The 17,523-nt window shown below is 42.5% G+C and overlaps 2 protein-coding genes across 3 annotated transcripts in view; one reads left to right on the top strand and one right to left on the bottom strand.

The window, feature by feature from the left end:
* The window catches only part of LOC117249267 (plexin-B2-like), a 266,340-nt gene that overhangs the window by 214,782 nt on the left and 34,035 nt on the right, over positions 1 to 17,523 (top strand). For both annotated transcript variants that reach the window (XM_033614805.2, XM_033614804.2), the window contains exons 12-20: positions 3,448 to 3,616; positions 5,356 to 5,467; positions 5,572 to 5,683; positions 5,920 to 6,021; positions 6,122 to 6,217; positions 8,572 to 8,659; positions 8,842 to 9,005; positions 15,303 to 15,451; positions 15,787 to 15,922. In XM_033614805.2, coding sequence (XP_033470696.2) covers positions 3,448 to 3,616; positions 5,356 to 5,467; positions 5,572 to 5,683; positions 5,920 to 6,021; positions 6,122 to 6,217; positions 8,572 to 8,659; positions 8,842 to 9,005; positions 15,303 to 15,451; positions 15,787 to 15,922 — 1,128 coding nt within the window. The remainder of the gene's footprint in view (positions 1 to 3,447; positions 3,617 to 5,355; positions 5,468 to 5,571; positions 5,684 to 5,919; positions 6,022 to 6,121; positions 6,218 to 8,571; positions 8,660 to 8,841; positions 9,006 to 15,302; positions 15,452 to 15,786; positions 15,923 to 17,523) is intronic.
* Positions 1 to 17,523, bottom strand: part of ncaph2 (non-SMC condensin II complex, subunit H2) — a 302,512-nt gene that overhangs the window by 271,449 nt on the left and 13,540 nt on the right. The gene's annotated exons all lie outside the window — the stretch shown is intronic.

The raw sequence follows: 17,523 nt of genomic DNA, 5'->3' as shown, positions 1-17,523 counted from the left end.
GTCAAATTTGGCACACGTTCATTTGGACTCAACGATGAACTGATTAGATTTTGGTGGTCATAGTCACTGTGGCCTTGCATCTGTCTCATCCTCGTGAGCAATATCTCCAGAACACCTTAAGGAAATTTCTTTAACTTTGACACAAACGTCCACCTGGACTGAAGACTAAACTGATTAGAATTTGGTGGTCGAAGTTCAAAGGTCAAGGTCAGTGTGACCTCACAAAATATGTTTTCTCTCAGTCTTTGTCAAAATAAACTTACAATGTAAGAAAAACACTTTGTTTTTGGGTTAATTTCCTTACGTTTAGGCACAAAAGCCGGTGGTTAAGTTTACTAAACAGACATCATGGTTTGGCTTTATATTCACACAGGAAACAAACGGCGAGCTCCTGAGTTAAAGTCTGGAGTTTGTTTGACCCATCCACCTCCCCTCCCGCCCGCCCTGTACAGACTTTCTCACTCTTTATACCATGGCAGCTTCCGGCAGTGTTACAGACTGTTGCAGACCAATGTTTGACGACTTGGATTGTAGCCCGCTGCCTCTAAAACCGACGCACCTGGTGCAAATCAAACTAGGCCTGTCAAGATAACAAATTTTGATGGGCGAGTAATTGTGTCAGAAATTATTGCGATAAGAGATAATATTGTGTTTTTGGACCATTTTTTAAACTTATATAATGATAATAAAGGCATAATGATGCAAGTGCACCCTTTTAAAGAGAAATAAACATTTATTTAACAAGAACATTTAGGAATGCTAAAAAGAAAATTTAAATATCCGAAATAACACGTAAAAATATCAAAATAAATAAATAAATACAAAAAAATAGACTGTCAGTCTCTCACTCTCAGGTGTGCAGTTAAAGTTGGTCATATTACTGGGCTGCCCTCTGTCATTTGGTTTAAATCCAAAACACTCCCACACAGGGGCCGTGGCATTTGGTTTAGGAACAAGTTCCATGTCTTTCTCTTATGCTCAACTCTCTTTTTCTCCTCCGCCTCGTCTCTCCCTCGTGAAGATCGCACTGTGTGTGTGTGTAGCCCACAGCCCCTCGATGACAAGAGCTTTCCCTCCGTTCATTACACTAATGAACCAACTCACCTGGCTGCCAGACGATGCACGGCAGTGAACGCTCTTGTCATCCAGACTCTTTGGCGGAGAGAGACGAGGAAAACAAACGCGCATGAGTACGGCAATTAATCGCGGCCGGAAAAGTTACCGTCTCCCTTTTAATTAACCGTGCAATTAACCGACTTATCGAGACAAATTAGCAGCATTTGACAACATGAGTTGTTGCCCGTTTCTTAATATAGAAAATGAATGATGATGCAGCATTTTCAATATTAAACCAACAACACTGTCTTTCCCTAAAAAACATTATCAGAGCAGTAACCTGCATTAGTTATCTCCACATACTCAGAGTCCTGATGGTGTTCAGTGACGTCTTCAGGAACTCGAGTCAGTTCTCGAGTCCTCAGTTCGTGACCTGAGTTTGACTCGAGTCGACCTCAAATCTGATCTTAGTGAGATTTTAATGAGTCATGCTTCAGATGCTGTGAAGTCTCAAACACAGAAACTTTGTGCACTGGCAGTGCTGAGTGTTTTAATTTGGACTCCATTATGTGTAAATCCTCTGAGAGTGAGGTCAGTTTGTGGCGAGAGGAGTCCGGCAGCAGATGACTCTTTAAGTCGACCTCAGCAAACAGCAGCGCCGATGAATCTGCTGCATCTTAATTAGGGAGTTTGGGACCGTCGCCTCCTGCGCAGCCCCTCGTTTGTGATTTTAATCTGATGAGACGCTTGGATTTTGGCTTTAAATACTTTTACTTTTGCCTGCTGCAGCTTTACATTCTTAAAAAGAGGAGAAAGTCTCGGGTGAATTCATTGAGGGGCTTCTCTCTGTTTCCAGAGATCAGAAAGTTTGGAATTAAAACTTTAGCAGAGAAATTAAAACGGGTGAGGTCAGCGAGGACTAATGAGCAGGCTGATTTCTCCACAGCACAGATGAATAGTAATTATTACTGCACACACACACTCATACACACACAGGGACAAATGACACATGTGGTTGCACGTCTGCACACACACACACACACACACACACACACACACACACACAGGCGTATGCACAATTTATCAAGGTCAGCCAGATGGATTTAAATTCTTACTTCTTCTCTCTAACTTACACACACATCTCTTTGTTGCACACACACACACACACACACACACACGCACACACACACACACACACACACACACACACACACTCTGCTTTCTCCCTCACGCTCTGAGTTACACCAGGAAACACTCTGAATCAAGATGTTTCATGTTACAAACCAGCGTTTCTCTGACGCTGCTCGTCACAGAGGTTTTGTCAACTATGGTGGCCGACATGAACACATGAACGTCTCTATCTAGAGTCAGTGTTTGGTTTGTCCGTTCTGGGCTACTGTAGAAACACGGCGGTGCAACATGGTGATCTCTGCAGACGAGGACCTGCTGCCTGTGTAGATATAAACAGCTCATTGTGAGGGAACCCTGTGTTACCCCTGATGGTCTCAGGTCGTTGTGGCCGGTGTTCAATAAGACGGACTGCTTTGTGGCTTTATTGGATTTACAAGATATTTGCATCTGTGTGATGAAGCACGTTGTCAGCTGTTTAATTGATCCGACAAAAGTCGCCAGAAATAGATATTTCTGTCTGTTTTTATCTATAAGTGATCGAATCTCCTGAAAATGTGCTTAATTCTAATATATATTGGTGAAACACTGTGAGGTAACATGTAGTGTGATAAATATGGAGTCATAGGAGAGCCAAAAGAAAATAAATATGGGATTATGAAGAGGAACTTCTTTATTATTTAATTTGTTTCTCTTTATATTTCCATCTTTTGCATTTTGTTATTTTTTCCTCTGTATATATTATTTACTATGTATATATTATTTTATTTATTACTCTGTAGATTTTCATATTTTTATTCACTTTAAATTTTTATTTTCTTTTTTCCAATTTTTTTAATGTATTGTTTTATTTTTTTTTTTATTAAATTCTCTGCGTATATCCACAATTATTTTTTTTTAGTATTTTAGATTAAAAAATCTTTTAATCTTTTTCTTTTATTCTTTATTTTGGCACTGCTATGACTCCATAACATGTAGTGTGATAAAAATGTAAAATCTAACTCAGTACTCGTCAGCAGGAAACAGCTGCTGTTGGTTTTGGATTTTCTTGATATTATTAAAAAAGATTAAATAATTCTTGTTCTTGTCTCAGTGACGGTGTCTCGGTGTCACACTCGCAGACGCAGGAAACACTTTCAGTTCATGTGACAGCAGCCAGTCGAGGTGTGAGCTGAAAGTAACGACGTCTGTATTCTCCTTCTTCTCTCTGTGACTCGTCTTCCTCCTCCTCTAACCTCCCTCCTCTTCCTCACTCTCCTGCAGGTGGACATCAACATCCCGACCCTCCCCGCACTGACCATCACGGACAGACTGCAGTGTGAGTTCGGGACTTCTGTCAGCGGAGCCGTGGTGAATGAAGTCAACGGTCAGGTGCTGGTTACCTGTGCGCTGCCCGACCCCTCGGAGATCCCGCCCACTCCTGACCAGCAGGGTAGGTGTCTCTTACTGTACAGGAAGTGTTTCTAAATATGTGGACATTTCCTGTGGAGTCATGCTTGGTTTCATTTGACTCTGGAGTTCCATGTTGCAGGCGGCATTACCATGTTCTTCCTGCTTCCTGTGTGAAAGAATTGATTTTAAAATGCTCTAAAGTCTAAAGAGTTTGTGGACAAAATAGATTCCTGATCTGCGCCTCTGAACTTGAGGTTTGCTCCAAGTCTCAGTTCTTTCAAATTAAGGCTCAGAGGAATCCTGGAAGCTGGAGGTTTTCATATTTTTTGGAGACAGTTTATTAATTTCTTTTTTTTTTTTTTACATTTTATTACATTTTTTTGGGACATTTTATTAATTTTTTTGATACATTATTAAATTTTTTTGAAAATTTGATGAACTTTTTTTGACATTTTATACATTTTTTCATGTTATTGTTTTTTTTACATTTTACAAATTTTTTGGGACATTTTTTTAATTTTTTGGACATTTTATTAATTTTTTTTATACATTATTAATTTTTTTTATACATTATTAATTTTTTTTGGACATTTGATGAACTATTTTGACATTTTATTTATTTTTTTGGGGACATTTTATTGATTTTTTTTCACATTATTTTTTTACATTTCACAATTTTTTTTGGATATTTTATTAATTTTTTTTGATATATTATAAAAACATTTGGACATTTGATGAACTTTTTTTTGACATGTTCTAATTTTTTTGGGGACATTTTATTATTATTATTATTTTACATTTTATCAATTTTTTTCATGTTATTTTTTTTACATTTTACAAAAAATTTTGAAATTTTTTTTTTAATTTTTGGACATTTTAATTTTTTTGATACATTATTAAAAAAAATTGAAAATTTGATTAACTTTTTTTGACATTTTTGGGGACATTTTATTGATTTTTTTTACATTTTACATTTACATTTTCAGTTTTGTTTCACATTATTTTTTTTTTTACAATTTACACGTTTTTTTGACATTTTATTAATTTTTTTGACATTTTATTATTTGTTTTACATTTTATTTATTTATTTTTTTTTACATTTTTTTATTTTCTTTTTTTTTTGGACATTTTATTACATTTTTTGACATTTTATTAACATTTTTTTCTGACATCAAAAGTATTTTGAGATTTTTAATAATATTTTTCAGACATTTTTATCCTGGTTAGAGCGCGTTCCTTCGTCTTTACTGCGATGGCCCAGGTTCAAGTCCGGTCCAGGGCCCTTTGCTGCACGCCATCCTCTGTCTCCGTTGCCCTTCCCGTCTTTATCTCTCTCTCAACATCAAATACAGTAGAATAAAATAAAATAAAATCAAGGCTTCAAACTGTTTGCCTTGTGTTTAATTTAGGAGCAATCATTTGTTTTTAATTCTCCTGTTTAATCTGTTTAATTTAAAATCTGTTTTGTTTTTCTCTTTTGAAATTTAATTACACTGTGTGTAACGCTGTGTGTGTGTTGTCTTTCATGTCTTGTTTCTTGTGTAAATCTCTGGCAGCTGTCGTGTTGTTGAAAGGTGTTTTACAGATGTACTGACTGTGCCTTCAGTTCGACTGGAAAACTGTTTACAAGACTCATGTTTTATTTTTACTCAAAACAGCATCAAGAAATCTGATAATTTAGCTGCAGAACATGTGAATTTAAACACTTTTCACTGGTGTGTGTGTGTGTGTGTGTGTGTGTGTGTGTGTGTGTGTGTGTGTGTGTGTGTGTGTGTCCAGACTACGTGTCCGTTCCGGTCAAGGTTCTGGTGAACGACAACATCTTGGTGACGCGTGGAGAGTATCACTTCTACAACTGTGCTGCTACAGTCAGGAAGAACCAGAACACACCGTAAGACACACACACACACACACACACACACACACACACACACACACACACACACACCTGAATCAAACCCACATGTAAGCCTTGTGTGTTGTTGTGTTGTTCAGGTGTATCGCGTGTGTGACCAGTGAGTGGGGCTGTCAGTGGAACGCTCAGGATCACAGCTGCAGCGACAACGACGACGTGATGGGAGGAAGTCACATCATCAAACCACAACAGGTGTGTGTGTGTGTGTGTGTGTGTGTGTGTGTGTGTGTACTGTTCAGTGGAGCAAGAAGTTCTCTAGTAAAAGTACTTAATTAAAACTACAACCATCGTCTGATCGTTTAAAGAGCTGGACTGAACTATAATGTGTTGGTTCTGATTATTAAACTCATCACACCTCTTCCTCCTGTGTGATGATGAAGATGATGATGGTTATTTTTACTAATGAGTTCTGACTTCCTGTCCCGCAGCCTGACAGCTGTCCTCAGTTTGAGTCTCCACAGCCGCTCCTGATCCCCGTGGGTTTCCAAATCCCCATCAGCTTCCAGGGGAGGAACCTGGACAACTACATGGTGAGACCAGCCTCACCTGTGCATCATCATCATCATCATCATCATCATAAGCTACCTACTGTGTTTTATATTTGTAAATGACGTCCCTGTGTGTCTCCAGGGAAAGAGGTTTTCCATCGGCACGGAGCTGATGAAGGACGCAGAGGTGACGGTCCAACAGGAGCAGGGATCCAACTTCAGGTTCCCAGGATATGAGGTCAGCGAGTTTTCTGACATCACACCGTGTTGATGCCAGTTTACATTATTATTCATTAATCGGTCACAATGACGCAGAAACGCTGAAGCTGTCAGTGTGGACAGCTCCATCACATGAAGAAGAGGCCTCTGACTATTTCTGTGGCTTTACAAAACCTACAGACATTTACACCAACTCCACGCTGTGATTGGTCAGAGTCAGAGATGCCTAAGGAGGTCTCTTAAAGACACATCTTACTATATAATGAGGAAAACTCTGTGTGTGTGTGTGTTCCACGTTTTTCTCCTCACTGACTTGGTCAATCCATGTGAAATTTGGCACAGTGGTAGAGGGTCATGGGAGGATGCCAATGAAGCAATATTACATCAATTGGCCAAAGGGGGGCGCTATAGCAACCCATTGAAATGTCAAACTTTGAATGGGCATATCTCATGCCCTGTATGTGGTAGAGACATGAAACTTTGCACAGAGATGCCTCTCCTAATGAGGAACACATTTGCCTCAAGAACCCATAACTTCTCCTTATATAGATTTTCCGCCATTTTGAATTTTTTGAAAAACACTTCAAATGGATCTCTTCCTAGGAAGTTTGAGCGATCTGCATGAAACTGGGTGAACATAATCTAGGGACCAATATCTAAAGTTCCCTCTTGGCAAAAGTTGGAAAACTTACTAAAACTGAGCTTCTATAAGGCAATGAATATTGCGGAGGGCGTGGCTCATCACATAAAGGTGTATAACATCTCAAGGGTTTCACCCATCACCACGCAACTTTGTAGGCATATGACCACACATAATCTGAGGGGACCCCTCCATTATTGACCCCATCAAACAAAATGGGGGCGCTAGAGAGCTCATTTCTTATCTAGGCCTAACCGCCATATGGATTTTTACTAAACTTGGTAGATATGTAGAACAGGACGCCTCAAGGTGACTGGAGAAATTTAACTCTAATTGGCAACTGGGTGGCGCTATAACAACAGAAAAATGCTTCAAAATGGCTAAAATGCGACCGATCGCTGTGGCTCCCCCTGTGGACCAATGTTGGTGTTGTTTTCTAATGTTTGGTATGACTAAGTCATGGTATGGTATGCTGTACATAATCACGGAAACTGTCAGTGTGTCATTCTGTCAGTCAGTCATTCTGTCTGTCCCACGTTTTTCTACTCACTGACGTGGTCAATCTATGTGAAACTGCACATAGGCATTGAGGACTGGCATAGGTAGAAGGTGACAAAGCTACCAATGGCTATGGCCTAGTTGATTATATTACCGTAAAACCTTTAAAGTCCCTTGGCCTGTCTCAATTAGAGGCCTGGTCTGGCTGCCAAACAGTTCATTTTTATAGAAGTTTTTTGGATGTGTAAAACAGGTTGTTGGCTAAATTATTCATACTCCTTCAGTCTGTAAGAGTCCTCAGATCAAAAGGATCAAAAGGGTTTTTTTTATAAAAATCAATCCACGCTGTGAGGATTGTTTAAACAGGATAAAGTGGTGTTCTCAACTGCTGTAACTCTCTCTCTGTTCTTTGGATGTATAAACCAGGTTGTTGCCCATTTGAGTTAACGTTAGTTAGCTGTTCAGTTTGTGCACACAAATATAAATATTTTAACGGACATGCTACCGACAACATTTAAGAGGACTGTCTGTGGTGGAAATGCTGAATGGAGCGAGGGTCTGACGGGTTAGTTTTGGTTCCAAAAGTACTATACCGAATGTGTTTGGTGGAAAGGCGGGTTAAAAATCAGTTTGATGGTATATTCTGACAGTAAACCCTGCACACTGAAGGTTTGATATTAATCCTTAAAACATGTAACTGGACAAGTCTCAAAAGCAACATGTGAGTATTTAAATAAGACGAGTCAAAGGGCAGAAATATGAACACAGAGGAGCTGAAAATTAAATCCCATCGACACAGACGTTATCTAACAGTACATAAATAACTTTGATCTGAAATCAGGAAAGCATCAGAGAGCAGTTTGTTTCTGCCTCTGCTCCGACATTAAACTGGCTGAGTCCATTTAAAGAAGCCGTGTGTGTAAATGTTCCCCTGAGCTGTGTGTGTGTGTGTGTGTGTGTGTGTGTGTGTGTGTGTGTATGATCTGAAGCTTCCAGGCGTTTATAACACACTCAGGGAGTGTGTCATTAATGATGATTAGAATAATTAGTGAATCATTAGCTGTTAATTGGAGTCAATTAAACTGTGAGTCGCTTCTCTTTGTTACAGTCACTGATTCTGATTCTGACACCTTGTGTTTACATTATATTAAAGTTTATGATCCATTTGTCCTTTAGGTTCGTTAATACTGAAGCTCACGCTGTGTGTGTGTGTGTGTGTGTGTGTGTGTGTGTAGTTTTCCTACGACAAGCAGCAGGAAGTCAATGTATCGTTCCACATCAAAGACAGAGACACCGAGAGGAAGATTGACAGCACGCTGACAGGTTGGTGTGTCACACACACACACACACACACACACACGCACACACAAATCAAGATGAGGTGTGAAGCAGAGTTTTTACACTGTTTGACTTTCTCTCATTTCTAATCCAGTTTGAAATGAATTATGATAATTAACTCTGGAATTAACCACCTTCCTCTTCCTCCTCCTCCTCTTCCTCCTCAGTGGTGCTGTATAACTGCTCTGTGGGCAGAGAGGACTGCAGTCTGTGTAAACACGCTGACTCTAAGTACCAGTGTGTTTGGTGCGCAGCGCCACGCAGCTGTGTTTACAGGGAGCTCTGCCCGTCACCACAGCCGGCTCAGTGCCCCGACCCGCAAATCACTGACGTGAGTTATTAACAACACAACACACTCTCAGTATCAGACACTGGGTCGCCTCTTCATCAACAGGACTCTTCCTCGTGTGTCTCACAACATGTCTGATGGTCACCATCAAAGGTCAAAGGTCAAGATCACTGTGACCTAATTTTTAGGGACCTCAGCCAAAGGCACCAAAATTAGCACGCATGTCCGGACTGGCGAAAAATTTGATAAAATGAAAAAAATAACCCTTAAAGTGCCAAAATGGACTCTCTAGCGCCACCTAGGCACACTAAAATGGCCGCAGCGGCCCGTAGGAATGTCGTAGAAAGATCAAACCAAAACCGGCTTGTTTGTCTCATCGACGAGCAAATGTGGAGAAATTGTCATCTGTGAGCTAGACATCTGAAACTTGCGACCAAGATCACATTTTTGACTCCACAAACATAAAAACTATATGTCTGCGTTCGGGACGAGTGTATCTCTTTGCTGGTATGATCAGATTGACGATTGGACGTACGGTTTGGGAATAAAAGGGAGGAGTTGGAGACATTTTAAAGCCACCTCCATCTGCCTGGTCTCTCACAGTTTTTCTCTCCCTCTCAACGACAGTCTTAGGATGTTTCTACCTACTGCATGACATGGGGCCCCATTGGTGTGCAAATGGCCACTGCCGCCCGTAGGAATATCGTAGAAAGATCAAACCAAAACTGGCTTGTTTGTCTCATCAAGACCTACAAATCATACACTGACACCCCTGACCTAAATCCAACAGGAAGTGAGCTAGTGCCTCTGAAAGTAACATGAGCAAATGTGGAGAAATTGTCAGCTGTGAGCTAGAGTGGAGAGGGGTCTAAAATCGTCTAAAACTTTTGTCTTTAACTGTCTATGTGAGCTGGAGGTCCCGCCCAACGCTGCTTGCAGCTTTAATTTTGAAATTGATATCTCAAGAACACCTTTTCTTAAAATTTCTTAAAATTCAACACAAACGTCCACTTGGACTGAAGAATAAACTGATCAGAATATTGTGGTCGAAGGTCAAAGGTCACTGTGACCTCACAAACTACTCAAGAATTCAAACTCTAATTCTTACAGCAGTGCACAGAAATGTCAAACAGGAAAAAGTTCTATAATTGCCTAGAGTTGGTTCATGTTCTCACGGCAGCATTTACAAGAGGACCAGATCAAATGCCTCGTGTGAGAAAGCTGCTCTTGATTGGTCAGAATTTCCATGTGGGAAAAATCCAGGAAGTAAAGCAAACGTTGAAGAAGAGTACACTTGCAAGATAAATGTGACACTTTCTAATGTCACAATGGAGGGACAACTACGCAGGTTGATTTTAGCGCTGCTCATCGTGGACTATATTGCTGTCATTGTTCATTTTAGTCAAAGCATACAGTTTGAAAACGAGGCGCGGCTCCAACTAGAAAACAATGTTTTGATGCATTGGATGTGCTGAATGTGCATATTAAGGCAGTACAGGAGGAGGTGCACATTAATAATCCTCCAGGACTGTAACATGCTCATGTTTAACCCAAACAATGTGTCATGTGATCAAGTCTCCACGCTGGACACAAAAACTAAAACAGCCCTAAAGTGACTGTTTATTTCTGCAGCAACAAACAAGGACAACATTATTCAAACTATTGCAAACTCCACAGAAAATAGTTTCATCATATCAGAGGTGTCAGGACTGAAATGTCCCTGCAGCATGTTCCATTTATGATCTGCATCGTAGCAGAGTGTCCCCACAAAGTTTGGTAGAGCTGTGATCTGATTGTGTCATTTAAAAGACAGAGCAGAGATGTGAGGAGATCCAGGGGACGCTCTGTGAGCTGCACCTTTAACACATCCACTATATTGCATTTTCCCTCCTGGTTGTTACAGAGCACCAGACAACCCTGTGACATAAATCACGTCTGAAGTGTATCTTCCTGTCGTAAGAAAAAATGAAAAAGCACAATGGCAAATTGCATCCGATGATTTGAAAGGAATAAGTGAAGAGGAACTGTCTGAAATGTGCTGCAGTGACGGGGAAGAGAAACACAAGGAAGCAATCATATGGATGACCGAGGACGATTTCATATCTGTGAGTCAATCACATTGTGTTTGATGAATCCAACAAACAGAATAACCGACAGTAACTAACTGTAGGAGGCTGGTTTCACACTGAGAGCTGCAGTGAGTCCAAAACTTTGGTCCAGACACAGATATAAATACTCATGGTCCCCAGAGGGTGAATCCTGAAGGTTTTCCGAATTACTGCTTGAGCAACAATTTGGTCCATGAAGAGGTGTCTCCGAAAATAGTGGTCAGGTTCATATGAAATTGGCTTTCGATATTCTTGGTCCTCAGAGGGTCAATCTTAATAATTTGCAAACATTATCAGGTCACATTTTCCCCCGATCAGTTGAAGTTTGGTCCATAAAAGGTCTTGACTAACAATAAACTCAATGTGCGTATTCAAGGTCTCCAGAGGATGAAGTGTGTTGAGTTTCAAGCCACCATCACGGCAAAATTTCTAAACTTGGACCATCACTCTAGTCCACAAACCACAGAAACTACTGGTCAGATTTCCATAAACTTGCATACGGGTCGGCCAGTCTGGTCCCGTTGGTCAGTGTTTACTTATTCCAGTAACACTGGCGGTCCCGGAGAGTGAGTGACCTGACATGGTGCGTTGGTAAATTCAGTCTGACGCTCTACACTAAAATGAGAGCCCTGTTGGTGGAAGAAACGCAGCGTTATATTTCTACATGAATGAACCAACGCTTAAGTTAATCACACATTCACTCCGCTCGGCGCTCTGCTGCTCCGTCTCCACAGACAGAGTGTCCAGAGTGCGCTCTGCCACTCTGAGAGTGCGCTGCTCTGGATAACCCAACGCTACATTCAGACAGCGCTCCCAATTTATCAACGCTCCAGTTTGTGTCAGAGTGCGCTCCCACACTCACAATGAGTGTTTCTGAACGAACCACTCACATCATCTTCCTCCATCGTCTAAAACAAGACAACACAACTTGTTAGCTAGCGCTAGGTAATGTCTGTGGAGAACTGTTTTGCCTCCAGCTAAGCCCCGCCCACCACAAAACATCATACTACCCTTTTTAGACAGGAGTTGTGCAAATTTGCCGGAAAGCCCGATCAGTGTTTTTTCAGCATTGGCAGTATAAAAACAAAATCGGGGAGTGCAGCAAAATGCCGCCTACCTACTTTTGTTTATACAGAATGCGCCTTTTTCGGGGCAATGGGGGGCGTGAGCAAGTAACAAAATGTGTAGCTCAGCGTGTGACGTAAACAGTGACGTGGGAGGGAAGCCGCGGCTGGTCAGTCCTTCGGTGATTCTCTCGTAAGTCGGCCCGTTCTTCACCGTCCCCGTCATCTGACGGTTAATGGCCTCTTCGTTTGCGAGGACAAGGAGGGCGCGCAATTCCTTGTCTCCCCAGTTGCTCATCTTTACAGTGTCTGTCAGATTTGTGTTTCCCTCTTGCTACTAGCTGCTCGCTAATTCCTGCTATCAGCTGTTTCCTGTTTATCCACCGCCAGTGGGTCGCACGTGCGGCGTCATCAACAGCTCCTCCCACAAGTCATCAACAACCGGAACGCCGCCTTGGTCTGTTTAAACTAAAAGGGTTCCACCAATATGTCTACCCTACGAGGAGGAAAATTGGGCACCTTGGATCAACTCGCCAATCCGGCTCTGTGTGTCTAAACGCTCACAGCTTGCCGGCAAAACAGCCCAACATTCGCGGAACATCTGGCAGTGTAAAAGGAGCAAGTGTTTACTAACAGCGAAACTGTCTGTATAAATCTGGGCTGATAATTCCCAGAATATTTCCTTTAGCATTACTAATGTTTTAATTCCATTAGTGCAACGAATCATCATTAGCAGTGAGACTTTAAATGAGGTTATACTCACTTTTATCTCCTGTGCTTTATCTGCCACTTTGGGAAATCTCCTTCAAACACAGAATTTCTAAAAAGCTGTTTAACTCCTGAGTAATATCTCTATAAAAATATATCTATAAAAATATTATGCAGACATTTACTGTGTGCACACGCAGGTAGACTGACAAAGTGACACAGGGTGAATATTTTCACCTTTAGCTGCTTTATGAAACACACTCTTTGTGTTGTGCAGAAGAAGAAGAAGAGGAGCTGCACTCCAGGGATGAACAAAGGATGAATACAGTCGCTCCATCTGTTCGGATAATCGGCTCCATTAATTCTCTCATTTCTATCTTTTCCACATTCATTTTAACAACTCGTCTCCCTCGTTAGATCAAATTCTACATTCTCAGAATCCATACAGCTTTTCACAAACAGACAATTTCTCAATCAATCGCCTCTCCTCCTCAGTGTGACATTTCATTTCCTCTCCCTCCATGTTTTATTCACAGTTTGGCTCCTTTTTCAATTTGTTTCATATTTCCTCTGGAACATCAGTCATTTGTTTCAACTCGATATTCCTTCTGGGGGCAGCGGCTGATGAGGTCAAGAGTTGTTGCTGATTATTTCCGCTTCAGCACGTTGAGCTTTTAGTGGCGAGAGTTTTAACTAGTGAGATGAAAAGAAGCTCCTGTAGTCGATATTAATCCTTAGATCTTGTTAAAATTAAACTTGAAGACAACAAAGCATAACACAAGGTCCTTATCAGCCCATATCGCACATCTCAAGAAACAACAACAAAACTACAAATTGCAGCCTTGGCGTGTCGTATATCAAACTCTGTTTCTGAAAAATTCAGATCTTTTTTCAGCGTGTTAAAGTGCCGATGGCAGAGCCGTCGATGAGTGAACTACTAAAGAAATACATCACTACAAACGTTTCCTTGAAGGCCCCGACACAACAAGCCAATAGTCGGCCGTCGGTCAGTGAGCATCCGTCACCTTAGTTTTTGTGGTGTGGTTTTTGTGTTTGCCCTCGTCGGCTTGTTTATTTTGGCCAGTGCAGCATGTCCAATCGGCTTTGGTGAAGACGGAGCCTGTCAGTGGATGAAATCCCTCTGATTGTCAGTTCAGTTCAGGTGATGAGATGAGAAATGTCAGTGAGTAAAGGAGGAGCTAAAGTCCAGAGTGAGTGAGACCAAAACCAACTTGCTCCAGAAGGTCCGATTATTTTTCTCTTTAGCAGAAACATTTCCTGATGGTTTGAGTCCTGCACAGGTCTATTTTTGAAAACTCACACCTGCCCATACCCGTAAAGCTCAGTACCCGACCCGACCTGTTACCTGTCATTATGTCTAAAGCAAGGTTTATGCTTCTGCGTACCTACGATGCAGAGGGCTTTGCAGAGGCGTTGCGTCCCTCTGCGACTGACGCAGAGATGCGACGTGGACCTCCAAAAAATTTTAACCACGCGTCAAGGCAACGCAGACCCAACGCAGACCACAAGAGCTATGATTGGTCCTTCAAACTACATCACTGCCGGCATTTCACTAGGTTTCACTTCCTGCTGCTGCCTCACATATTCGCCCGTAGTCTGCCTTGAGCCATCCAGCGGCGGTACAGACCATCAGCACAGTCGCCTCTCTCTTTGTCGTCATCGTAACATTTGTAATAAGAGCATTTGTTGTTCAGTGTCGATCATTTCGAGCTCCAGCAACAGTCTTTCTCTCTCGGTCACCATCTTCACTGTGACTAGAGCAAAGCCGGAAGATAAACAAACAATGAACGAGCAACGACCACAGACGTCACAGAGTCTAGGTAGGTCTACAAAAGAACACAGCGCCCCCAAGCGCTTTGGCGAGGAATTGCATAGCGACAGAGACCAACTGGACGCAGAACAATGATAGGCACACAGCAACTGCAGAGCAACTGCGTGCACGTTGCGTCGAGTGTACGCAGAAGCATAAAGAAACTTTAAGTCAAAGCCACACCCGCCCACACCTGTTAATAAACCCACTACAGCTGACGGCCAACCAGCACATGCGTTCTGCGCCTATGTGACAGGAAATAACTCTCCACAGCAGCGTCTTGATGCTAGTTAGCCAGTTAGCACATTAACAACACAATCCAGTGTTGTTGCCCAGGCTGAGTCTGAAACAATTAATCAGTCAACTGACAGAAAATCTGTCAGGTGGCAATCTCCAGTTTTAGCCTGTCAAGGACCAGACACTCCAAACTGACGTCAGAGAACTAGTGGTGATGAGAGTCCCCTGCTGCGTCGCCTCACGACCATGTATCGGCCAAAAAGTTGCACATGAACACACCAAAGTTTCCCAGTTAGAAATAATAAACAGCTAATAAAGACAAACACAGACGGGTCCACACAGGCTTTGATAAAGTTAGAAATATTTATGTCTCACTGTCTCCTCTCTGCAGATCGTCCCTCGCTTCGGCCCTCTGAACGGTCACATCTCCGTCACCATCAAAGGCTCCAACATGGGAATAAAGAAAGAGGACGTCAAGAGGATCACAGTGGCCGGAGTGGACTGTGTCCACCAGGTGGACAGATACTCCGTCTCCACCAGGTAAACACCACGATGACAGCAGCTACATCAACATACAGACAGGAGACCTTGTGTTGTCTCGACAAGTGGAGGTGAAGCTCGTTACATGAACCTCTGACAGTAATTAATGACTGCAAACACCTGGAGACCTCCTCTCTGAATGTGATGTCACTGCTGCAGACACACTCAGCTGATCAGGAGGGTTTTACAGATACACATAAAAGAACAGCTTCAGTTTATCACAAACAGCAACTAATTGGGAGATACGTGCTTTTCACTGGACAGGAAAGCTGTCAGACACAGTATTCAGCACAGAGAAGAAGTTGTATTTATTGAACGTCTCTTCCTGTCCACAGCGTGGTGTGTGAGATCGGCCCGGCCAGGAAAGTCCCGCCGTCTGACCTCCCATTTGAACCGTCCAACAGCGGAGCGGTGGAGGTGGAGGTAGACGGAGGGAGGACAGGAAGGTCTCAGGTCTTTTTCACCTATCGGGTATGTCTCAGCCTCAAAGACCTCTCAGCCTCAAACACCTCTCAGCCGCAAACATGTCTCAGCCTCAAACACCTCTCAGCCTCAAACACGTATCAGCCTCAAACACCTCTCAGCCTCAAACACCTCTCAGCCTCAAACACGTATCAGCCTTAAACACCTCTCAGCCTCAAACACCTCTCAGCCGCAAACATGTCTCAGCCTCAAACACCTCTCAGCCTCAAACACGTATCAGTCTTAAACACCTCTCAGCCTCAAACACGTATCAGCCTCAAACACCTCTCAGCCTCAAACACCTCTCAGCCTCAAACACGTATCAGCCTTAAACACCTCTCAGCCTCAAACACCTCTCAGCCTCAAACACCTCTCAGCCGCAAACATGTCTCAGCCTCAAACACCTCTCAGCCTCAAACATGTCTCAGCCTCAAACACCTCTCAGCCTCAAACACGTCTCAGCCTCAGACACCTCTCAGCCTCAGACACCTCTCAGCCTCAAACACGTATCAGCCTTAAACACCTCTCAGCCTCAAACACGTATCAGCCTCAAACACCTCTCAGCCTCAAACACCTCTCAGCCTCAAACACGTATCAGCCTTAAACACCTCTCAGCCTCAAACACCTCTCAGCCTCAAACACGTATCAGCCTTAAACACCTCTCAGCCTCAAACACGTATCAGCCTTAAACACCTCTCAGCCTCAAACACGTATCAGCCTCAAACACGTATCAGCCTTAAACACCTCTCAGCCTCAAACACGTATCAGCCTTAAACACCTCTCAGCCTCAAACACCTCTCAGCCTCAAACACGTATCAGCCTTAAACACCTTTCAGCCTCAAACACCTCTCAGCCTCAAACACGTATCAGCCTTAAACACCTCTCAGCCTCAAACACGTATCAGCCTTAAACACGTCTCGGCCTCAGACACCTCTCAGCCTCAAACACGTCTCAGCCTCAAACACCTCTCGGCCTCAGACACCTCTCAGCCTCAAACACTTCTCAGCCTCAAAGACCTCTCAGCCTCGAACACGTCTCAGCCTCGAACACGTCTCAGCCTCAAACACGTCTCAGCCTCAAACACCTCTCAGCCTCAAACATGTCTCAGCCTCAAAAACCTCTCAGCCTCAAACATGTCTCAGCCTCAAAAACCTCTCAGCCTCAAACATGTCTCAGCCTCAAACACCTCTCAGCCTCAAACATGTCTCAGCCTCAAACATGTCTCAGCCTCAAACACTGCACTGAAGACGGCTAAAACACTAAAAGGCCTTAAAAAGTATTAAATGATCTTAAACTCAGATTAGATGAGTCTTAAATGTTTTTATGTCTCAAGGAAATTTCTTCAAATTTGGCACAAATGTCCACGAGGACTAAAAGATGAACTAATTGGATTTTGGTGGTCAAAGGTCAAGGTCACTGTGGCCTCACCTGTCTCAATATTGTGAACATGATATCTACTGGAATACCTTGAGGAAATTTCTTCAAACATTTGGCACAAACATCCACTTGGGCTGAAGAATAAACTGATTTGAATTTTTTGGTTGAAGGTCAAAGTTCTGTGTGAAGTTGCATCGGTCTCATTCGTGTGAACATGACATCTCAAGAACAGC

Source organism: Epinephelus lanceolatus, chromosome 23, assembly GCF_041903045.1.
Source record: "Epinephelus lanceolatus isolate andai-2023 chromosome 23, ASM4190304v1, whole genome shotgun sequence".
NCBI lineage: Eukaryota > Metazoa > Chordata > Actinopteri > Perciformes > Serranidae > Epinephelus > Epinephelus lanceolatus.
Note: the sequence above shows the minus strand (reverse complement) of the source record. Positions and strands in the feature narration are given on the sequence as shown.